The following is a 26417-nucleotide window of genomic DNA, read 5'->3' on the forward strand; positions in this document are numbered from 1 at the left end:
TGCGCCATTCATTGACCTGTTGACACATTCCATGTTTATTCACTCAAGTGCACGAATAAGTTATTTTATTGTATTAAAGCACGTGTGACTTTAAGCTATATACTATGTCCATCAATTAAATTATAAAATAAAAATAACGCTCTAAACAAAATGACAATATATAAGGAAACTTATTTGTAGACGTTTGATGTTAAAATTAATCGAATTTATCGGATAAAATGTTTTATCATTATTATTGTTGGGAAAACCGTTAATCTTTATATACTTCGTTAAAATAGAATTGCATAAATCAATGTGATAACATTATCGATTATATAGTTTATAGTATTATAAAAAATAAATATAACATCCTTAATCAATTAACGGTTAAATAAATACTCGATTTTCGTAATATATTGGCAAAAAGTTTGAAAAAAAAAAATGTTTAATCAGACGTTATTTTCTTCCATTACCTATAAAGTATTAAAAGCTGAAGGGGAGATATGCATTATATTTAATTTTTGTTATTATGAAATTATTAGATATTGTATATTTAAAGAAACATTTCAAATTGTACCTATTATTGTAGTGTTTAATTACCTTCCGATTATTAAAATCATTTCAATTTATATTATTGTGATTAAAGTGTACTTAGTATAGTCTAGTTGATATGTTAATAAAAAAAACTTTTTTTTATAAAATAATATATTTTTTTGTAACAAAAATATAATCTATTTACACCTTTTCGTAAAGTACTAACAATCACAATGAATCCGCGCTAGCCCCTAGTTGAGCAATAACAAAATTATAATAATTTATTATCAATAACCCTTTCCCTAACCAGTGGAACTACGTGGTAAATCATTCTTTGTAAAAGTCTTCTATGATGTCTTTGTATTTCTCGTAAACCACGTTTCTCTTGATCTTGAGCGTTGGACCTGCAAAATTAGATAGGAAAACTCTTTAGGATAAATAGGACTTTCTTTGTTGTCGGTGTTTTACATTACTTGGTGGATTTTATGACATACTATTGAAATTCACGAGTTTGTACTTATAATCAATGCATAAAGAAATTAATAGCTAGTAATGTGTAATCTACAAAACAATTAACTTTCGCAAAAATAAAATTGGTATGCACAAATATCCAACATGCCCCTAATTTTTCTTGCTTAAGATCCGCGCCGGAATCTAGTAAATACAGTACCATCTTTCCTTGATTCTTAAAAATATATATACAGTCAGCCTCAAATGAATGTATACGCTGAGAAAGACCAATGTAAGTATTACTAAGTACTTATTGAATATGAAATGTCTTTCTGTCAACATAATATAAAGTATTTTGAGCCTGACCCTATTTAATGGGATAAAATAAAAATGACTTCGAAATCACTCATCGAATTAATATCACGTACCTAATTCGCCAGTGGAGACGGAGAAGTCGACGGGCAGGACGGCGAACTTCTGAATTTTTTGCGCATTCGAGATGGCTTGCTTGTTGGCGCGCGCAATGCCCGCCTCTATCGCCTTGTACACCTGATACAGAAACAAATTTAAACACCTGCACTAGAGGGCTGATAAAACTACTCATTACTATTAGGTATTGTATAATGTATTTGTTGTTCGAATTAGCTTTTATTTATGTACTCAAGGTTATGAACTAAACATAAGATACATTTAAAATGTATTTCATGCGCATCATTATATATCGAGATGTTTAAGTCGATTATTCCATGGTTTAAATAAACATCTCGAGGACACACTAGTGTGTTCTGCAATCGAATTGACTATTGTAGCTTCAAAAAGCATGTCGCTACTGCTTTTTATTTATCGATTGCGAATGCTATAGACAAGTTCAATTTCCTGATTATACTAACGGAGTAAAGTAATTATAAGGTAATTATTGTAATAAACAGTTAAAATTGTTACTCGGAATATCGGTAACGTAAATGACCTTCGGTTTCGTTGTTGTGAGGTGACGTCATTGACATTAAGCGAGCTAACTACATTGTAATTATCATGCTTAATTAATCGGCCTTTTATACGAATTGTGTTTTAATTATAAATTCATACAATTTGTGGGAAAAGTTTCAACCTTATCTTTTTTTTTGGAGGTCAAAATTTTTTTTTATGCCTCTATAGATTTTGCATTTCCTAAACAGTAATAAAATAAGAAAGATAATTTTATCCTTTGAAATGTCTTGTATAAATTGAAAATAATCCTTAAGCTAAGTGTAGTAGTGTCGAGATGCGTTTACATTAGCGGCAATATTTCTATACTTCTGCAAATTGCTTAAACACGGCACACCCGCCCAAAATGTTAATCCTACTTAATTCATTCTACGAGACAGGCAGTGCCTAGTGTAGAATGTTTTGCTAAATCTGACTGTGTAATTCTTTTGATTTGGAAATAAATTATTATTATTATTATTACTTCTATACACATGCGACTCGTCTTGATTCCTTCAAGCTTCAACATTTGCAGAAGTCAGCTTGCCGATTATATGATAAAAAATTTACAGAAAATAATTTCTGTAAATTTTCTCTTTAAGGTTATAGCTTAAGGTCCATTTTTCATACATTTTGTTTCACCTTTAATCTGGGTAACTAAACAAGTATTGACAAGTAAAGAATTTAAATTCACGTCTAGTTAGTGATTAGTTCTCGCAGTTGAAAGAAAAACGTTATAATAATTAATATGCATGGATATTTCGGCCTTTAAAATTTAATACGACGAAATTTTAAAGGCCGAAATATCCATGCAAAATGGACCTTAAGCTATAACCTTAATCTATTTATTCTAAACCTAGCTATGCAAATACATACGGCCTCGTCCTTCGTTCTGGTTATTTGGCTGATGGTGGTGGCGTTGCTGCCGAGGCTCGCCACCCATCTCTTGGTGTCTGTCTCTAACTCATCCATAGGCTCTCCCGTCTCGGAGTTCACTTTGCACTGTAATTATAAAACAATTGTGAACAACTATATGATGGGCCTTATTAGAAAATATCTACTTCTATCATAGTTATACAATGTTTTGACTCGCTTCCTCTGACGTTAAATACCCTCGATATAGAAAAACGAAAAGCAGTATAACAAAAACGAACGTATACAACGTTTCATATTAAAGCAGTATATTACAGTTTGTGGTTTATTGTATATGGAAAAAAGATGTACTGCCTCGATAGCGCAGTTATATTGCGAACAAGCTTCGAGAAACGTTTAAATACAGGGTGGGTCACTCACTATATTAGGGTTTTTGCTTAGTATCATGCCGAAGCAGGGATTGAGGCCGATAAATTATAATACGCTCGACCCGATAACATGACGACATTTGTTACACTTTTGCCTACGCCTAAAAAGGCTCAAAAGCGTGATACTATGGAGGTTGATCTATATACTGAATATGAGAGCGCAATAATTATTAGTTACCTTAAGAGTGAGGAGGATGGAGAGGAATTTGCGTCGGTCGCCGATAAGCACAGCGAACCCGACATGCAATAGTTCAGCTTGGACCGCCTGCTCGATGATAACCGGCGCTACGTTCTCACCGCCCGCTGTGATGATTAGCTCCTGAAACACAGTAAATACTATTACGCAAGTATTACGTACGTCCGTACAGCGATAACTGAGTTATGCTTGGAACAAATATACACCACTAGTTTTTAATAACCAAAAATTAAAAATAGCGTGATCTGCTGCCGTTACTGAACACGTATTTGATATAAAAGAAACGATGTCATAAAATTATTCGCAAAAAGGGTGATATTTGTTTAAAAGTATTTTTTTGGTAAATAAAAACTATCGGTGTATAGATACTACTACTACACTAATTAAAAGAAGTAACTCGTGAAAAAATACAGCAAACACATTTACAATCAAGAAATGTACAAAATTCTCACCTTTATCCTTCCAGTAATGTAAAGCAAATTGTTGCTATCGGTTCTGCCGATGTCTCCCGAGTGCAGCCAGCCCTCCTCGTCGATGGTAGCGCGCGTCTTCTCTATGTCATTGAGATAGCCCATGAACACATGGCGCCCGCGCATCATAATCTCACCGGGGCCGTTTGGACTCACTGAGTTACCGAATTTAGTTTCAGTTCCTTCTAAAAGTTCTCCCGCCGAGTCTAGAGAAAACCTGAAATAGTTGATAAAATCTACGTATAGAGATAATTAAAGGATGATATATATGACTTTATTATCGCCATAATATATAAAGGTAACCCGATAAGTATATTCCATCATTTCTTTATGTAAATTTATACTATTATATGAAAATCAACTTTTCAAACACACCGCAGTTATTTTAATTTATAATAAGGTTTTAATTGATTTGGTAACTAAAAATTGAAATCAGTACATAGTTTTGCAAATTGACACCACTTACCGTGTACGTTTCACAGTTAGCGAGCTATTGTAACTGCCCGCAACTACGATTATGCTAATAAGGTAAACTAATAAGCAATGTAATGTTCTTACTTGGGGTATATACTAAGCGTGTGTGCACCAGCTGCCTCGCTCATGCCGAATGCGTCCACGATCGGAATATCCAGCGACAAGAAGAACTTCTTGACATCGGGCGACAGCGGCGCGGCGGCTGTCACGAATGTCTTGCACTGGTCCAGCCCCAGCGAGTCGTGCACCTTGTCGAACACCAACGACTTCGCCATCTTATAGCCCAGCGATGACCCTTCCAGCCTAAGCGGTAAGGGGGATTGTGCATTTAACTTATCATTTATATACAATTTAATATTTTGTTAAAATTGTATTTTAATTATAAGTACCTACGTATTTAGGTAGGTACATAATATATTGGGGCAATAATACTTATAATAACTATCATTTATCACTGAGATTTATCATTACCCAGTGTCATTTTGACATTGCGTTCATAAATGAAACTACATACATACTACTGCATAGTTTTCTTAAAACTCTTTGAACCACACACTCGTCTTCATCTCTACTAACATTGTGCCAAAAATCATCCATAAATAATGAATATTTACACCAAAGATCCCAGTTTTTAGATCACTTTCTAGTTTAGTGCGAATATGGCGTGTACGTATTCTAACTGAAACTGTGATATTGCCGCTGCGACGAGCTTTAGGGCGCATTAAATTAAAATTACTTTTTATTGATATTTATTTTGTTTAAATTTAAAAAGATAAGTATGTGGTTGCGTTTAATTAGGACCTCTACTACTGACCTATACTATCGTGCACATGGTTGGGCAGATCAGTAATAAAATAGGGTATATTATTAAGTCATTCTTAGTCAATCAAGTAAACAAAAATAATAAGATTAGGTAAATATTTAATAATATGGGTTTTACGCAACCAAAATTCCTAGTACTTAGTGTCTGACTCATATACACAGGTGCTTTCCATATCGGAACATGACGCTATTTAGTGTTGATAAATGAAGGTATCTATTTGTATTTTATTGACTTATTTCCGACAGAAGCCCATTGCCAATGTTTTTTTTTTACAAATGCATGTACCTATGTTGCATGCTTATCTAAGATAGTTAATTCTATGTCGATCGTAAATACAATACTTTTTCATGCTAAAACCAAGTAAAAACCTTTTCTAGTAGGCATAGGTAGGTAATTATTTATTGGGGAATAAACTTTATAATAATATTACCGTTTATATAAACAAACAATGCAAAGGCTCCAAAATAATATCTACAAAAATATACTAAACTCAAAAACTGTTCTAACCATGCTCACTCAATCTACAAAACTACCTATAACATAGGTAAGTACTTACGTGGTCTATTTTTAAAAAAAAGGTACATGACGTCCGATGTTCTAGCATACTGTAAAATTGTGAAACTATAAATTCACTACATGCACGCGCTCTACTAAACTAGCAACGTATGTTTATTAGTAATAAATTAAATTTGTTTAACGAAAGCCAGTTTACATTCTCTATACAAGGTCGCTACGTACCAGAACCACATCATTTCGAGACTTGTGAAATCAATCGGAAGGCCATACATCCCGGCCGATAACGCGCTGATTGGGAAAATAAATACTCATTAATACTTTCCATGGTTGTTTTTTGAGTGATAAAATGTTTGTTACAGCTATTCCTGCAGCTACAGTCAAAAAATGTAAATAACGAATAGCGGGTATATGTACATCGATAACGAGTGCTTTGTCGATATACGGGTATTCCGATGTTAATAAGTACTACATTGGCTTGTGTTGGTTTGCACGCCATTTTCCTTCGAACAGAAAGATGGTAATGACGGTTATAGACGCAGTAATCATTATGGTAACTATTTACCTATACAAGATATATATACTCACTATCTAAAGAATTAATACACTACAAGACCACTTAGATGCCTTCTCTAAGATTGGTCACTGTTGAATTGACTGTTCATGAATTTATATCCCCTGAGAATAGTTATCGCAGGCGTGCCAAGAAGCCCACACCTACATCCACTCAACCTAACTGGAACAATTACTATACCAACAATTTTTAGGACTTACAAAAAAATAATCATGATGGTATCTTACGAGTACCTTGTTAATTATTGAAATATCGGGTAGTTTTGTAATGGCAACAAGAGAAGCGAAATAGCAAGTACGCTGACGCCGGACAATATATTATTTAGTTGTTTTCTCTCTAGGTATTTAAGACACATTAAATAAGAAAGAATCAGGTAATATCTCCCATTACTAATATCTTTTATTTTCTGTTATATTTTTTTTTATTATGTTTCATTCAAAAATATTTCATGGAGAAAGTAATTTTTATTTATATTTTCTCTACACTTATATAGGTATTGACTTATTTTAAGAGAATAATATAGTCAAATGTTTATGTATAGAAATACATACCCATTAATTCTTGCTAAATGATACTTCATTCCCTTTTCCTTAGCCCACAGTGCGATTTGGCGTTTCAAGGGACCACTTTGGGCTCCCACCGCCATAATTTTTTCATACATTTTCTCCCAAACACGAGGTACGCCTAAGAATCTGTGAAATACAAAAATATTAATTCGTCAAAACGTTGCAAAACATAATAATAGTAGTAAATATCGTAAAACGAAAAAGACACTGAAGACTTGCTAATTACTATAAAAGCTAAAATAACTTTACATTAGTAACTAATATTTGGTCCAATTATAAGGTGTTCTACTTTTTAGTTGTGAACGACGAGATCACATATTATGATTGGTTGCCAAGTATAAGATATCTAGTTCAAAATCATAATTATATGCTCAGGAATAGACTGCACCTAGGTTAACGTATACTATGCCTAGGCCCGCTATCCGCCTAGGTACCCCAGATTTGACATAATTTCTAAGGAATTGGAAATGGGCATTTTAATCCACGTATTGAATTTGGATAAATGGAATATCCATTCGATTTTATGTCACGGTGCGATAGTTTCATTTCTTTTTACAAGATACAAGTAACTGTACACAGAATCCTAGATCTTTTGAATTAGAATCTTTTGTGATAAAATTATCCTTCTATTATGGAATCAAATTATCTCCTATGCACAAAAAAACTAAGGAATTTATAAGATTATTATTTAGATAATGTCAGACCCCACGCGAGATTTCCGATGGATTATTAAAAGATATGATAAATAAACCATCCATGTTTTTTATCACAAATAACTATATACTTATTTCGCATTATCTAAAACAACAATTAATAACAAATAAAGTCTGTAATCTAGGAACTTTAAAGTTTATTTATGATGTCTTTAATGTTGCATACTTAAATTATCTGTTATTTATGGACACAACACTTACATTACGTAAGAGTATTACAATAAAGTTTATCTTGTAAATACACGACTTTAGATATTATAACATCAACACAACAATAAATAAATAAAAAACAAGATCAATATATATGTAGGTACTATAGCAATATACGTAGAATGTGAAACTCTATAATGCAAACACATCTAAATTAACTACCTATCTGATATTAGGTGAAAATAAATTCGACGAATTATGGTTGCATAGGTTTATTCAGCTGTCGACCGTATCGGGAACATAATAAGAGTTAGGTTAACTCTAATGTGTTGCAAAGGAATGTAATGAAATATGAATTAAATATTAGGCAAGTGAGTACAAAATAAACAATTTTTTTTTTGTTTATTTATAATGTATAGGTAAGCGCTTTAATATTTTGCAAGAATACATGAACAAAGATAGATTATTTTCTTCCTGATTCGGAACTTTATTCTTTTCTTATACTTAATTATAAGTTTCAATATATATTTATATATGGAAGATTTACTGTTTAGAACACTCATTAAGAAAGTGACGACAATGCCGATAATATTATATCCGTTTTTTTATTCGTTACAAAATTAATTTTCAAGCAAATTCGATAATTTGCTTGAAAATTAATTGATTATTCGAATCGATATCTACAATTAATATCCGATAGATATCGATTCGAATAATCAATGTATAGAACCAAAAAAGACAATATCAACTACATAAGTACATAATAAATTATACTTTTGTAACTAATACTTATATAACCTACCATCTACATAAAAATTACATTTCGTTTTATAAACAATATAACAAGCTTTCCCTGCGGAGCCGTCCGCGTGAAAAAAGTTTTCCTCGATAAAAAGTAGCTTTTTGCACTCAAAAGTAGTGTATCCTATTATTAGTAAAAAAAAAATCATAATCGATTTAATAGTTCCTGAGATTAGCGCGTTCAAACAAACTCTACAGCTTTATAATTAAATTTCAAAAAGTCGTAAAATGTAACTTTCAAAACAAAAATCGTGGCGTCAAAATGGGACATTCAAGGTTTGAGAACCATAATAAACTATGTATATATATACCTTGTCGGTCGCACTTCTTTGAGTGTTTCTACAAGACTTCCCTTCAGCGCGTCGGGCTGCGCGAAGAAAACTGGCACTGCGTTTGATAGAGTGGTGTAAATATCTACAACCTGCAATAAACAAGGACATACATTTATCGTTTCTCATACATACAATTATTCCTGAACAAAGTTCAAGGGATTCCATTTAAATAAATACTATGTAATTAGATTTGATCAAGTATTTCCTTACGAAGCAAATAATAGGTAGAGTCACGTTATCGCTCTCTCATACGTTATAATTGAGGAAAAATAGATTAGGTATTATATTTGGATTGTGCACGTGACGGCATCATTTTTAAACATGTCTAACTATAAAAACCATATTTATATAGGCTAATAAATTGTTTTTTTAAACTAATTTCTAACGTGACGAAACGTATTACTGATACCATGTGACAGGTTTCTAATACCTATACTAAGTCCAGCCCCGGATCTATGGGGGGGCAAGCCGGGGCCCATGCCCCGGGCGGCGAATTCAGAGGGCGGCAAATCCAAACTTTGACTACTGAGACATCCAGAACATTAAACGCATAAATTATTTTCCGCGGGGCGCGAAATGATGATGATGATGACAAAGTTAAAAATATAGGTGGTCGGGGGCGGCATTATCCAGATTTTGCCCCGCCTCCAAATAATTCAAGATCCGGGACTGACTAAGTCATGACTCATGAGTCAGCGAGAGTCTCATATCAATCTCAGTAAACAATCAATTATTTAAAAATCAAACGTATTTTTCAAAAATAGTCGATATATTTATTACCTGCGCCGCCACGTGGCTGAGCGGTAAAAAGGAGACCAGTCGATCGCGAGTCGGCTGCAGATCGCGACAACGCTCGCCGATCGAGAACGCGTCCCACGTGAGGTTGTCATGCGACAGCATGACAGCTTTCGGCGGGCCCACCGTGCCGGACTAAAATAACATAAAACTTGTTACCTCGACTGGCATTGCATAAATAATATTAGTAACTCTGCAATCTAAAGACTCCTACTATAGAGTATAGAGCAGGTATGTATACGTATCTATAAGCTAAGCGCAAAAGCGGTATGTTAGGAAAACCTTATTTCGAGCTAATCGAAGTTTTGTAAAGATAGTGTTATAGTTTTGTATGTAAAACTGAGATAGAGAAACTCTAAAGATTTTTTTAACAAAGTTCTTAACAAGATACCGTTATTTAGATAAGTTCATTGGATGAGTATTTCTTTAAGCTATCTGACGACGTAAAAATCAAGATTTTGATTTTTTTAGATACCGCTTTTGAGCTTTGAACGGCGATATAGTACCTATAAAGTAAATATATGATTATTCATCATATACTTACATGTATAAAAACCGTGTAGCTGATAATCGTATGAGGTATTTAAATTATCATTTTTGTTAATATTCTGCAAAATCATACATGTATATGGTATCCATGTCTTTAACCATGTGTAACATTGTTATACCCCACCTTACAGAGGTAGGTACTGCGCCCTATACAACAAGTAGGTGTATAGGCATTTATTATGTAGACAACTCTTACTAGAAAGTGTACTCGCTGTGTATCATATTTTTTATTGCCTAGTATGTACTTAGTTTGTTGTTGTTTTATTGATCAATATTAAAATAAAATCAATATCACTTTTTGTGTTAGCATAAAATTAAGTTATGACCTTATCTGTTGCTGCAGGTGGATAACTATCTATCGAATTTATTTAATTAATAATATCAAACGACACCTATTTTAAAACATAAAACGCATCTAGTTAAAAAAATATATACGCTTCAAAATATGGTTACTAGAGAAGCGGCGATGCATACATATAAATGATCTATTGGTTTTCAAATATGTTTCATAAGCAGCGTGTTTCACATTACACGGTAGAAATTTATAGATTTAATGAAAATTCTCTATAGTTATCAAAATATTCAAATAATTCGATACAATAATGTTTTGGGGTGTAAAAATAAGTGCGCGATGACATTCAATTGTACTGATAATTATTAAGATAACATCAAATTACTTACGGTGTAGACTAGCGTACAACATTCATTAACTGCAAGACCTTTAAGGATGTTGTTGAGCTCTGTATCGGGTTCCTTCTTACCCATTTCCACGACCTGCTCCCACTGAAATTAAATAAATACTTTGTAGTTATGTTTGAAATAATGCTATGATTACATATTATTAATAATAATGTTTTTCTTTCCGTTACGTCATATTTGGTTATTATTCCTGATTGGTTTTGCTGTTTAATATATAATAGTATTTTTATAATTTATAATTAGGTAAGTACTGAATTTTATTGAATACCATAAATAAAACCAGAATTGATAACTGTTTCGAAAATTTCTAATTTCCTAGGTAATTAAGTAGCTACGTGTACTCGGGTCACAGAAAATTATTAATTAAAATTAGCTTACACTGTAAACTCCAGGCACAGAGATGTCGACGGGGCCCTCCCATTGTACAATCGCTTTGAGATTTGCTAATTTGTTCCGCACTGATAAGATTTTGTCTAGCTGCTTCTTGTCCTGGACCACGCAGATGTTGGCTCTAGACGACTCCAGGCAATGGTAGCACGCGTCCGCCGAGTTGGTAGTGTATATGCCAGCAGCGTACCCTCTGAGCGAAGCAAAGTTGTTTAGTTACCAGGCCACGTAATATAAGATGTTAGGTGGAGATATTAAACATCTGTGGTACGATTAATGCTGACTCACCTATACTTAGTAGGTTTAGTTTAATCAACGAATTTTTAGTTAAATATAAACTTTTTATCATTAGGCAATTAATAGATAAGCCATGACACACCTTATACCACAGTACGGTATATAAATGCGTAATGCGGTTCTAGGTAATATTAAGTAGGTCCACATAATATTATAACATATGTGCCTATTTAAAAATATTTGACATTAGGTACTAATAGTATTGTTTCGCTGTTTAGATAGGAGGAAACTGTACCCGCAGCGAACAATAAAGTTTTTGCTCGACTAGCTTTCCGCGACGTAGAGAGCTATGTATAAAACGTCGCTTGGAGACGTTTGTTTCGTGATCTGAATACTTGATGAGCGATAGTCGCTCAAGCGAGTTGATACGATACATCGGTGATAATCCATTCATTCGGATGAATAATCAACAGAATAAATGACGCACCAATCTTTACCTTCGGATACAAGAAACAGTGCGACAGAGGCCTTTTTATATAGCTTATTAATTTTACATTTCATTAGATTTACATGTTTCATAAAATTCCCACATTATATTGCTGTTTGTAACGTAAATATTTTTAACCCGAATACGGTGGCAATGTCAAAGGAAGGGTATGAATTATGATGAAAATACTTATATATGAAAGCAAGTATAGTGTTATCAAGTACTTTATTATAATTATTTTTTAATGATTGCAAGTAGATTTCATCTGTTTGTTTGTAAACAAACATCATCATGTATCATGTATGATATTGATCACGGTTCCGCCCACGTAAAGATAAATCTGTTGCTGCGATACATTAGAGTAGAGAAGAGAAGCTTGATAACTTTTCTAAATGTATTTAACTAAAATTTCATCAATTATCCAAGTTGAAATAAAAGTCTCATATAAATTACAAATTATAATATGAATATTAAAAGTTTATTGTTCCGATTTTAAAACAATAGCTGGGAATATAAAGCTGTCGAAATGTTGGGTGCATGAATGTAGTTCAATTTAAACAGTTTAAGTAAAAACAGTGATTTATAATAAATAAACATACCTAAAAGAGGTCTAAGGTGCAAATTAGGCACGAGTAGTACTTATTATTCATTGATTTGTTTACGTTTTTGTTCGTAATAGATTACAATAAAATTAGTAGTAACTTGAGGAGGTTCCGTAACGTTACACTTGGCAAAATATCTTCATTCGTTCATACATTATATTAAATAAGTATGTAATCTTGATCATCTAAAATCTGGTACGTACTTAATTGCCCCATTGTTTCGTATCTTCGACGTCATGGGAGCATCATTTATGTTTAATACTTATGTAAATATCCAACGATACTTGGGTACAAATTGTAAATAAAAACGATGTAATTACTTCCCTACTCAACTGAAAAATGCGATTTTGAGATTATGATTATTGTAAAAATGTTTTGGTATTAGAATTTGTTCAATATTTTTTTTAGTATCTACAACGTAAGTATATAACTAGAATATCAAAATACATTTATTTGAGTAAGTTGGCTTTGATTGTGTTTTATTAAAAAAAACTTATGTGCTTATTGGTAACAGTAACGTGCCTACCTTCGTCGAGTTTAGTAGCCTATAGCTGGGATGATAAAATAATAATTAACCAGAAAACCCTTAAAAAATCGCGTAATTTTATATAGATAAACAGCATTTTAACTGATCTACGCAAAATATAATCAATTTACATTGTAATAAAGTCATAACTTACCCGGCGTGTATAGCAGCGAGGTCCGCTACGAACCACTGCTCTGAGTTGAATCCGAGAATTCCCACAGAATGGAATCTTTCAAGACCTAGTTTCAAAAATCCTTTTGCAACGATTCGAACACGTTCCTGGTATTGTCTAAAAAAAAATAAACACTCAGATTTTTGTGAGAATTAACGTAGCAAAAATTGTGGGCTATATTTTAGATTAAATTACTTTAAATATACTTTTGGTAATTGTAATAAATTACTACAGATATTCCACTATTTAACAGGGTGCAAAAAAAATCATGTTCTTTATAAGGATTTAACCTAACGAACGACTGACATAACTCAAGTTATAAAATTATTTGAAATATTTACAATTAAATTATACGCGTATTTTTTAATATTTTATCATCTTACTTGTAAGTTATTTTGTGCCATTTTCCGTCTGCTTTCTTTGTGGCTAAGGCAGTAGCGTCAGGGTATCTCGTAACCGTGCGGTTTAACAGCCCGGGAACAGAGATCGGCGGCTCTGCAGCCAAACCCCGAGGTTCTACCCTCAGCTTCACGTAGCCACCAGGGCTGCATGATATGTAGTCATTAGCTGGGATCACCTGATCCGGCCCTGTTAGCATTTTAAATGCACACTTATCAATAATGTGAAAAATACCCTCCCTATATTATATACTGCCTACTGCTGAGCACGGACCTCCTCTTCTACAAACAGGGTTTAGGCCTTAGTCTACCACGTTGGTTTAGTGAGGGTAGGCAGACAATACGATATTTTCTTTCACCGTTAAACAATATTATTTACTTATTTTATACTCTACCATACGGCGGTGGCAGGAAGTGTGCCCATTATTATGCGTATGACGTGGTTTGGTATAGCAGGATGTTTAAGCAATCTTTGGGCAAAGAGAGAATAAACAAATCACAACGCCTATACTCACTATTCAACTGTATGAAAATTATTGTACGAAGGAGGATCGATAAAATCCAATTAGTTGTTTGGATATTTCTAATAAGGGATTTTTTTACTTACTTACTATTATAGTACTTTTAAGGGATTATGGAAATATAGATAAAAATACGGAAACGGTATTGTGATATTTATCTAAACATACTAATAGATTTGAAACTCTATTCTTTATCGGCAGAAATATTTTAAATTATTCGTAATCTTGTTCGCAGGTGTCGTGCAGTTGTCCAATTAAATGCAAAATTTAGGAAGCAGATACGAATATTATAATTATTGAATTAAACTGTATTTATCCTTCCCTTATCTGTGATAACACCTTTGTTTTATGTTAAGCATCTGTTTTTTTATTTCAAACTAGCTTTTTTCGCGGCTTCGCTCGCTTTTTCGGTATAAAAGACCCGATTTATATTTTCCCGTGATAAAAAGTAACCTATTTGCTTCTCAGGGTCTTAAACTGTCTCTATACCAAATTTCATCGCAGTCCAACCTGTATTTTATTATTTTATCGCGTTCAGACAAACAAACGCGGGGGTGGACTTTGTTTTTTAATACGTAAAGATTAAACTGCGTAACGTATTTAATACAATGATAAGTTATCAGTATTTTACAATAAGTTCTAAGATTTTTGTAATACATATCCGGTTTGATATGGATCCGTGAATACTTAAGAAATTCAGCTGACAAGTACTATATTTTATGTTACAGAAATTTTAGCTTTATTCTAAAAAAGAAAAAATGAAAAATATTTTATTGGTGACGGATACAACTAGCATACAGCAGCATTACAAAAAAAAACACATTAAGACTATCATAGAATGTCTGAGTAAAGGCGAATCATCGAATAAAATATATGAATACTAATATGCTTACCATCCATATATTTTTGTTGACTGACACCGTTGGGTACTTGCATGTTATTGACTTTTATTATTTCTTCGCCGTTTTCCACAATGACCGTTGAGTTTTCCTGAAATTATATTTTATTATTTCATAACGCTCTTCAAACAAAATCAAGTAACTATGTATGAACTATGAGAGTTTTGTTATATGTAGTAAAAAGAAGATTGGAACACGACAACAGCAAAGCAAATTTACAGGGGACCTCTATATCCATTGATTACTAAATAACCGATGGATGTCAATATTATAAACATTATTGCCTTTCTTAGTACATGTTTGCAAAACCTTAGAGGCACAGCACATATTGAAAAGCTTGTGGACGGTGGTAGAGCCGAATGTAGAGTATATAATATAAAGAAAAAATGTTACTACAACATATTATAAAATTATTCATATGTTTAGATTTTATGCAGGCGTAACAATTTCCTATGATGTAATTAATACATGCAATGGGGCGTTTTAATCGTTTGAATTATACCTCATTGTAATTATTTTGGATATACATGGATTTGTCGTGTTGCTACACGGGGAATTCCAATTAACACATGGATTAAAAATAAATCAATTACGTAGAAATGTCGTAAATATATAATCTAAGGAATAAGATAAGCAAATAGATTCGCTATTGATATCGAGAGCGGTTAACCCAAGAACATAATACCATTGCTGCGCAAAATCCTAAAGATTAAGAAATTGATAAAAACGTACGATGCGCTCATACGTGGTACCACATGTTCTATTTTTGAGAATGTTCAAGACAATGTTTAAGTTTATTCAAATAAGTATTGTAGCCACGTTGTTTTTTCCACTGCATATTATATTAAACGAAGTGACTTTATAGACTCTATAACGTCGAGACATTATTATCCCTCGCCAGTTGATAAAATTATGCCGGCCTGTTCGAACATTTTATCGCTTTGTGTATATCCATTTGTTACGTCAAAATGCGCATTGGCATGTGACCATTGCTGCGTAATGCTTTCTGTCATAGCTAATGACTACTAATGAGTATGGTACTGAATGCGCGTTGTAAAATAAAACCTCAAACATTTGTTATCTGAACAAGGCCTTCTTGGGTTGAATGACCTCTCCATAAAGGCTGCGTGATAAGGTACAGGAATGTTTAGAACCTTTCTTACGACGTTAGCGATGATGTTCAAATAAATGGCAAATCAATCAATACGATGTAATTTCAGTTGTAGTCTTTAGCTCTTGCTTAGTGCAGAGGGTTATTTGTACATATTATATAATGATTTCCTATTTGTGTAGGTATATTTAGTAACTAAGGAAATTTACATATAATGTAGATAATCATGTATGATTACATTCATTACGATAAGCGGCGATAGCTTAGTTGGTTGTGAAACGGACTGCCGAGACGAATATCTGCAGGTTCAATCCCAAGGGCACACACCTCTGATTTTTCTAAAAAAATATGTGTGTATTCTTTGTGAATTATCGCTTGCCTTAACGGTGAAGGAAAACATCGTGAGGAAACCTGCATACCTGAGAAGTTCTCTATAGGAATTTCGATAGTGTGTGAAGTCTACTAATACGCACTAGGCCAGCGTGGTGGACTAAGGCGTAATCCCTCTCAGTAGTAGAAGAGGCCCGTGCCCAACATTGGGACAGTATATAATACAGTGCTGAATATTATTATATATTATTATTATAACATTCATTAGAGGGTGTCAAAACAAAGATAATCGCGTGGATAATTTTTAAAATCACTTGTCCGCGGCTCCGCCCCAGCAAATCACCTTTACCGATATAAAAGTGCATCCATAAAAACACTGTGTGCGTTTCTGGAATAAAATCTTACTTCTTACTAATATTATAAATGCTAATGCTTGTGATAAAATTTCGACGCTTGTACGTTTTTGATGCACTTATCAATGGGGGTACCCTGCGAATGAATATGCTTGTATGTTCAAGTTTAATTTTTGTCATAAGAAAACGCAGAAAAAACTGAACGGATACGGATGAAATTTGGTACACGAATGGACGTTCTTTATTAACATATAGGCTATTTCTTATGCGGGTAATTTGCCCCTATGAAAAATATTTGAAATTTTTTATATTTTTTTAAATTTATGGCGATGTCGTACATACCAAGGTTCAGTATAGTGATTTAGGAAGCTTTGTAGCGTGAAAGACTTTTTACGCGGGTGAAGCCGCGAGAAACATTTAATAGCCTATAATGTTAAAGTAGGATATGGTCTAACTTCATGTCATATTACTTTTAAATTCATATCTTGGTTACATGCTTGCTAACTTGGTTTCACTTTGTACAAACATCCAACAGCTTCACAAACTTTCACAAAATAATATAAGGCTTTTGAGTTAAATTTCCCTGAGTGTAAAAAATATATTGTATGCAAATTCCAAAATATCATGCAGTTTCTATTACATGACGTAAAATGTGACGTCAGATATGACGTCATGTAATAGTTATCAAGGTGAATATAATTAGCAAGTCACATTATGGAATGTATAACTAGTCGAATTCTCGTGTGTATTCTTGTAGAATGTAGCCGTCTACATTCTACGTCATTCTACATTTTCAGTCATATTTGTCAATTCTTTTGGTGCTAAGTACATAATACATTCATAGTATATTACTTTAATTATCTTAATAATATAGCTTTTGTTACTGTATATACGTAATTGTTGAATATAGTTTTTATGCTATGGTTGCCTTTTTAAAATATATATATGTATATAAAAAAAAAATGTAAAATTTGCACTCGTTTTCTCTTCTTTTCTCAAAACAAAAAACAAATCTCAACCTCTCTTCAAAATACTTCATTTAGAGACTTTCTATAGTGAAACATTGAACGAATACACGTTTATGTAAAAAATTTTACACAAAAATGAGTACAATTAAAAATGATGCAATTATTTGCGTGAAATCATCATAATGATGTTTTACTTTGATTGGCTATAGCAACATACAATAGATAGGTATATAAAATATTCCAAAACTATGGTATCCGATGCTGTACAATATTTTAAAACAGGCACTTCTACAGAAACTTTGCCACAAAAATAAAGATCACGAAAATAGTGTTTAGGCAAGGAACCCAGGCTTACGACTTTGGGCAACTTTTTAATAAATTATATTTTTCTAATCATTTCTAGTAGTACATGTATCTCAATTAACATATTTACTTATTTACTTCTCACATAAGCAGGGAATTTCTGTACTTGTAACCCAAGACTGACAAAATCATGAAAATCCCACGGTAAAAATAGATACACATCTTCAAAAAAATATCTTACATTAAATAAAAAAATCCTATTATCCCTAATTAGTTGGTCTTGATTGTATAAATATATACATATATTTAATTGCGTTCCGTTATTGGCCTATGTTTTCCAGATTTTGAAAGGGCGAATCATGTCCCGTCTGTTGATAGTCTATGTGTCGCCTATTTATTTTTCATGAGGGGCAGCAAAATCACCTTCGTGCACGTCGGAGAAAAAATTAAGTACACATAAATTACGAATTTGACGTATACTTTGTTAAATTACTTAGGCCATATAACATATTATAAAGTTAGTGTTCTATTGCAATTCACTAGAATTTATTTAAATGGCGTTCAGCTGATTTATCGCATAACATGTTTATCTACTGTGTTTTATATTTGCTTCTAGTCGTAAACTGTTATAAGGAGCTGTGTCGTAGCTTAAGTCCACTACTTTAAAAAAATAGGACCCTATAAAATTCTTTTTATATAGCGTTGGAAGGTTACAAATAAAATTACGGTATAAAATTGTGATTAGGCAAAGGGAAGTGAATCTGTTTAATTTCATAATATGTTACCTAAATTTCAATGAAATTATGAGTACATTCATAAGTAGTAAAGTCAAAGCAATAAGGATTTATAAGTATCCTAATTGTATTTTTTTTTAATCGGAGCCATTACGTATGTTATTTAGATGTTAAAACGATAAAAACTTGTAAAGATAACTATTATTATGAATTAGGGATTATATTAAATAGATCATTATCTAAATTAATTGCAGAAATATAATAATTTTGTCAAAATGTGCATTTTCACCACATATTTGTGCAAACATAGTAATCTATAACGATGTAATCAAGAGATATAAGTACAGGTTGTAGTTTGAAACCTCTGAAACTACGGATAAAATTCGGAAAACTCTTTCACGAAGATGATGTTATATTCTCCCTAAATGCTACGGAGTATGCCGTGATTCGCGACGAAAGGATAGTAGTAGTAAGTATATTTTGTTTTATTATGCAAAATTTGTGGCAATTATTGTTTTTATCTTTCCCATCGTTTGACAGACAAGTCTAACAACAATAGAGGCGGAAGTCCGAAGGTCGTACAAACATTATCTACCCGGATTTTATAAAACAATTACTTTATCAAGTCAAAGCTTTGGAATAACCCATGAAGAATACCGTCCGACTCGGGGAGTGGCTACTTGCATAATATATAGGTATAGGTACAATTTATTCAAAAACAATAGTGCTGATGGTAAGCAAAATAAGGATTACTAATATTTGGACAACCACGGAAATGTTAGAGTTCACCAAACAACAACACACCAGTATTTTATTTATTTTAAATATATTCTTCTAAAGATATTCATTTTAATTTTGGAATTTGACAAAGCCTAGAGCATTATACTATTATAGCAATAAATGTTATCATATTTAGGTATCAACGAGTTTAAAAATTAGCAACCCGGAGGCTTACTATCTGGCGCTTAAACGTAAGTATTACCACCGTGCCATATTTTCTTATCTTCTGAGGTATGATAACGTTTCCTGTATACACTATTATCAGTGGTGGTAAATAAAGTTGTAACTTCAGAATTTCGATATATTTACTTATTACCTATATTCTTTACATATGGATTAAACCATACGGTGTGTCGAAGATAATATTTCAATAATTTTTCTTCTTCCCCTAACCCATATTCCATTTCTTTTGGAACAGCAATGCGTCAATGTTTATAATCCCACTAATATTGTAGATGTTCATGGACAAAGAATACCACTTAATATCAACAGACATATTTTGTTGGAAGCTGCTCAACATTTTGAACACGTCATGATGATTTTCTTTTGAGATTTTTAACTCAATATTTTATTTAATACGGTAAAGCTTTTCTGTAAGTTTTTAAGTTTGATTTTTGTGGTAGTGTTTAAATTCGGATGTATGTAGGCAATCTATAGGAAATCAATCGAACTATCTACTTCTCCCCGTAAAGTAAGATTTTAAAATACCCTGGAATTATATTCGATGTCTAGGTAGATGTTATATCAGAAAGCAATGTCAATAATTTATTAAGTTCCATAGAAAATACCGAACTTTACGAGGATCTTCGAATGATTATTAAAATTAAAGGCAGAAACCGCCAAATAGATTTGAAAGATGTCAAAAAAGGACATTCACGCAGTCGAAGCCGCAAGAAAAATTATAATTTAATAATGTACCTTGTAATGCCACTGTTTTATTATTTATTAATAAAATTATTCGTAAATCCGGTGTACAAATCCTACTGATTGATTGTTTTGGCATCACTTAATTCATTATCGCGCATTACATAAATGGATCGTTTTTGTGTGATTACCGAAAATATATATTACTTATAGGTCTAAAATTTTTGGCAACGATAATTCAAATCTATAAGACTTATTACATTTCTCTTATATGTGATTATGCACGGACGCATCTATTTACGCACATAATACAATAAAATGGTATTATATCTGATTAGTCAGAACTGTAAATTATCTACCTACATTGACGTGATGCCTACCTACGACTAATTGATCATAGGCATTTTCAGGAAGTTACTGCTTATCTGATATCTTTGAATCTTTTATTTGTCATAGTTGATTAAAATACGGTAAAAGTTATAGGCAGGTAAAAAATGTTAATGGAATATTACAAATCATATTTTACGTCTAGATATTATGTAGATAGGCATAGTATAGGTATATTGTTAAATAAATTATCATGTATTTGTATCGTGCAATGTAACTTTGGTTCTCTACTAACCAAAGACCAACAGTAGGTCTTTTTACTATCAATAAATTAACGCGAAATGAGTTTTTATGACAGTTCTATGAGAAACAAAGTAAGTATTGCGTAAGATAACCAGTTTGTACGGTTTGTTGTCATTAATTAATTACTTAACAACACCGGAGTAACAACAAGCCTTGAAAAAAATTAATTGTCTTAAAAACATGCAGACAATAGAAGTACATAGGTAGGTAATTATATTCTTTATTTAATTAACATTAATCATCTTATAGGTTTAGGTACATTATAAATATATTGGTAAAGTAATATATAGGCAGTCTATTAGAGTATTTTGGCATAAAAAGATTTTAGTAGGAATAGAAATCAATAAATTTGTAAAGCAAAATTTTTTACGGCGATCAAATTTGTAAATTTGATCGTAATAATGTTTACATTTCTGTATAACTACTTACCTATTTAAAAACAAATACAGTAGGAATCCTTTTCGTGAGTATTGCAATAGCTTAATAAGTACAAAGAAATTATATATATTATCAAATATTCCCGAGCAAAAAAACATCCCCGATAGCAACTGTGCCGCACCGTCTTTAAAATATATCTCTATCCCAGTTCTATGTCGCTATGCGGCCTATTAACAAATCCGACACTTAATGCAAATAATTAAAAAAAACGCACCAAACTAATTATATTATAATACCACTTTAAATTCCTATGTTGTATTATGTAAGTTAAATAAAATATTATACTGTTAGATCTAACTGCAGTTTTATGATTATGCCAACGAGGGCAAAGATGTTTTCTCCCGCCATGAGGGGGCACCGTGCCGCGATAAAGTTGGGTGACATTGACACTTGATACGCTTTTTGTGTGACCTGTAGGCAGTAGTCACTATTATCTGACGGATAGTGCTGTATGTATCAACCATATTAACATTGTTTTTTTGTAATTTTAATACAAAAAGAAAACAGAAAATAAGTAATTGGGTAGGTACTTATGTATAATAATAATGTGAAAGTGACATTGACGGCTGTGACAGATAAAGTCAGCCCACCATGCTCCAAGTAACATCCGACTTAAAATATTTTACCTTCATTCTTACGAGTTCTTTCAGCCCTATATCATACATTGTCCCACTGTTAGGCACGGGCCTCCTTTACGACTGAGAGGGATTAGGCCTTAGTCCATCACGCTGGCCCTGTGCGTATTGGTAGACTTCACCCACCCTTAAAATTCCTATAGAGAATTTACGAATTCTTTACTTTTTACTTTTAATATGTACTTAAATTAAATGATATCTCGAAACTTGAAAGCAGGCCTACGTGTAACCAAACGAATTTATCATGTTCCACGCACTGCGCGCATTAACGACTTAATGTAAGAAAAAATAATAATATTATTTAAATTCACCCTTCTCGATTCACTGTTTTATGGATTGTAGATAGTACATTATCAACTGTTAGATTGATTCAATAGTCATTTATTTAGATTATTCATTCAGAAGTTACACTTATAAGGCCAGTATGATAGGTACTTATGTTTTCCTCCGGTTGCGGATTTCCCAACCCTATGGAGGTTTCACCACAGCAGGATCTCGGGATATCCTCTTACCATAGCGTAGATTGCTCTACGAAATTCAGTTTTGGACGGTTGCTAAGCATAACAATATTATGTACTTACTTACGTCACTTGCAATGTGGCGTTTGCGCATGATTATTCTTAAACACGACGCGCAATGTACACAATGTTAAAACGCGCGTCATAACTATATGATAGATATTACGTATTTTAAATAGATAGGTGATATGCTTAAAACGTACAAAGAGTGTAAGTACATATTATTCAATAGATAGGCCTTAATGTGACAATTCAGTGTCTTAATGTGTCGTCAACTATTGTCTATACTGTTATATAAATTTGAAGAGTTTGTGTGTTTATTTGAACGCCCTTATCTCATGAACTACTGGTTCGAATCCAAAAATTCTTCTGTTGGATTGCCTATTTATCGGGGAAGGTTATTAGGCTATATAAAATCACGCTATGACCAATGGGAGCGGATCATCAATGAAAGATGTTGCAAAAACGGGGTAAATTTGTTCCCTTTGTGAATTTCTTTTGCTGGCGCTTCGTAAATTGTTAAAGTGAGGCAACAGACATGTATGACAGAATTATTCCTCTTCAAAATTCTAAAAAATATATTATAAAACAAAGTCCTCTGCCAAATCTGTCTGTCTGAACAGGATAAACTCAAACTGCCCAACGAATTTCGTTGAAATTTGGTATTGAGATAGTTTAAGACCCTGGAAAGGATATAGAATACTTTCTGTCCCAGGAAAATATATAGCAGGACTTTTATCCCGTAAAACTAGTAAACAAAAGCTAGTAATAAAGAAAGGTGTTATTAGAATATCAAATTTGGTTCAGAGTGTAAAAATCCTTAGGTATAATTGTAACCATATTGACTTACGAAATTTTGTTCTTATAATGTCATTTTTGTTGTTTATGTATCTACTCTACTGCTTCTTCGTAGACCGTAGATAACGCAGGCATGCAATTTGGGATAATTATACAAGACGAGACCATAAATAAATAATTACTAGCTGTGACTGCGGTTTCGCCCGCGTGGAAATCTGTGTGTCACAAAGATTTTCCCGCAGGAATCCCGACCCTTGCGACCTTATCTACATTAATCGTTATATTTATTCAATTTATATAAAACCGTAATTTTCTATTAACTTCGACTTTCATCAAGAATTGCACTATCTTTAAGTAATAAGCGTACAAAAATTCATTCACTAGATTTTGAGAAAATCGATCCCTTACAGACAGCTAGCTTTTGGGGACTTTGTTTTATAATATGTACAGATTTTTTAAGTCACATCAGCATTCTTTATTTCTTCATTAAAGGCTATTACCTATGTAACAATGCATATTAAATACAGAATACTATCTCTCCGTTGTAACTACTTATGTCGAAAGTTACCGCATTACTTATGTTTTAGGAAACCTTAAATTTTATGTAACGTTTTCAATATGTTGACGACCGTAAAGTTTACCCATATGCAAGCAAGATAAGAAAATAACGCAAGATATGACATTCCCTTCTTATCACTTTATTTGTTGAACATGGCGAGGTTCTGTCGTCAGAATAAATAATGTTTGGTATAGACACATTCAAAGCGAGTATTAATCAATATCAAATAAACTTTATTTTCACGCAACGCATCAAAATATTTATTATTTTATGCATTCTGAGTTCTAACCTGTTACTTCCATACATTTCCTTTATGTGTAAGTAGTGTAACGTGAGTAAAAGCGGGTCACACAGGTGCCTATTCACAGATTCTTTGTAAAATATGTATCACACGACATCAGTGAATCATATTACAAAATTGTAATTGGAATCTTTACTGTATTTATATTATAAAGTACTAAAATACATTGTTTCGCCCGTCATGGCAAAACAATGTACCAAATAAATTAGTTGATCTAAAAGTATAACGCATGATGACTTTCAAAACATAATAAATAAACGAAAATAACAATACGTAATGGGCGTATATAAATAGAAATATCGAAATAACTCCTACATAAAGAATGGGTACTACATTTTACATATGTCCAGTTGCTTTACTTTTAGATGGTCACACGACAATAACGGGTTTTCGGCCTTACGGGTCGTCGTTCGCCAACTAAGAAGCCAGAAGTAAGCATGATATATTGAAAAGTTAAATATACCGCAGTCTAAATTACTAATACTTAAATAACTTTAGTTTCAACGTTATCAATGTCGAGCACCGCTGTTCTTGCCAGTTGCCACACAGTTTGTAACATTGGTTAGAAGAAAACGTAATCAGTATTGATAAATCTTCTGCCTAATCTGTTACAGGCCATTCAGTACATTTACGGATAGAAACGACCGCATTTATTTTATCTAAATTTGGACACAAACTTTATCTGCACTTTACCACATTCAACACCTATGTATTTTAACTTACCTAAAAAGAAAACAGGTTCAAATTTAATTTATTATTTTTCAAGGCCCCTCGTTATTTTTAATCGTGTATTCCACTTTGCAAAACTACACTGTTTATTCATTGCACATATTCGGTAAAACGTTCCGTAGACAAGACCACTAAATAAATGTTATTACAGTTATATCGCGATGTCTGACCCTGTGTAGGTCGAAGTTAGACGTAAAATTATGAATTGCTACGACCGAGACGACGCGTGCACCGCCGCCAACTGGCGTCTTGCCCTAGTGCGCGACCACGTACAGCTCAAGTTTAAAGTTCAATTCACTGTTTGCAAAAACTTGGTAAACAGCAAAATTTTTCGCGGGTTAAGACGGGCGCAAAGTGCTCGCCACATCGAAGCAGTGATCCGCGTCTGAGGCTATCCTCAGACGTGCAACTCAACTCTATAGTTGTGAAGCCAATAAGGCATGACATGTGAAAAACATGTAATAAGAAAGCGGTGATGCGTACCGTAACATTTTTCTGTGCCTGTTTAACGTCCATATCGGGTCGATGTTCGGCCGCACTCATATCACAGTGCACGTGTTCACTGGTGATCGCAGACTTCACTGGAGTGTGCGTGCTACACGAACCACTGATGTTTTTCTGCTCTCGCCGATAACAAGCCGGCTTTTGCTAATCGGTTGTTCGATACGCTAGTAGGATTTTGTTTCACCTATTATAAAGAAAAGGATAATCTAATCTCTTTTTCAAAACCACATCTATAGTTGTGCATTTTGTGTTAAAAATGCATTGAAACCTTTGAATTTACTTCAATAATATTGTACTGTTCAACAATTTGCGGAATTATATCCAGTAGCTGAGTAGAGCATGAAGAATAAACATAAAATATCAGCTATGTCGTGTTAGTACAAACCTACCAATTTTAGATTATTTACCCATCATATTATCATATTTAGGATTATCGTTACCTAGGTAGGTAGCTTAATATCATTACTTATGTTCAATAAGTAACTTGTTGTTATAAGGTACAAAACTTTGTACACAATTATAGATAATTACTAACTTAAATATTTATGAAGATATACATACGCACCTAACTACTTTATTAAAATGTATTAAGGTTATAGCTTAAGGTCCATTTTTCATAATTTCGTCGTATTAAATTTTAAAGGCCGAAATATCCATGCATATTAATTATTTTTACGTTTTTCTTTCAACTGCGAGAACTAATCACTAAGTAGACGTGAATTTAAATTCTTTACTTGTCAATACTTGTTTA

General features: G+C 32.8%; 1 protein-coding gene across 4 annotated transcripts; it reads right to left on the reverse strand.

Annotated features, from left to right (window-relative positions):
* Window positions 1-666: 666 nt before the first annotated feature.
* Window positions 667-25801, reverse strand: LOC115449538 (long-chain-fatty-acid--CoA ligase ACSBG2). 4 transcript variants are annotated; one of them, XM_030177426.2, is made up of 16 exons: window positions 25646-25801; window positions 15106-15202; window positions 13677-13881; window positions 13276-13410; window positions 11261-11462; window positions 10865-10966; window positions 9620-9769; window positions 8819-8928; window positions 6829-6969; window positions 5929-5994; window positions 4452-4670; window positions 3876-4110; window positions 3406-3546; window positions 2803-2928; window positions 1392-1512; window positions 667-917 (listed from the first exon to the last, which is right to left on the reverse strand). In XM_030177426.2, the coding sequence occupies exons 1-16, from the start codon at window positions 25703-25705 to the stop codon at window positions 841-843; spliced, it is 2187 nt and encodes a 728-aa protein (XP_030033286.2). In that variant the 5' UTR covers window positions 25706-25801; the 3' UTR covers window positions 667-840. The 4 variants fall into 4 exon arrangements, with proteins under 4 accessions (XP_030033286.2, XP_030033429.2, XP_030033506.2 ...); XM_030177569.2 differs by lacking the exon at window positions 25646-25801 and adding an exon at window positions 25157-25552; XM_030177646.2 differs by lacking the exon at window positions 25646-25801 and adding an exon at window positions 15844-15868.
* Between the last annotated feature and the right edge of the window lie 616 nt (window positions 25802-26417).

Source organism: Manduca sexta, chromosome 25 (assembly GCF_014839805.1).
Source record: "Manduca sexta isolate Smith_Timp_Sample1 chromosome 25, JHU_Msex_v1.0, whole genome shotgun sequence".
In the NCBI taxonomy this organism is placed as follows: domain Eukaryota; kingdom Metazoa; phylum Arthropoda; class Insecta; order Lepidoptera; family Sphingidae; genus Manduca; species Manduca sexta.

Coding starts and splice junctions, on each gene's coding strand:
- LOC115449538 (XM_030177426.2), bottom strand. CDS start 25,705: ATGAGTGCGGCCGAACATCGACCCGATATGGACGTTAAACAGGCACAG. Junction 13,411..13,676: donor TGGCACAAAATAACTTACAA/GTAAGATGATAA, acceptor ATTTTTTTTTAG/ACAATACCAGGAACGTGTTC. Junction 4,671..5,928: donor CTCGAAATGATGTGGTTCTG/GTACGTAGCGAC, acceptor CTTACCGCTTAG/GCTGGAAGGGTCATCGCTGG.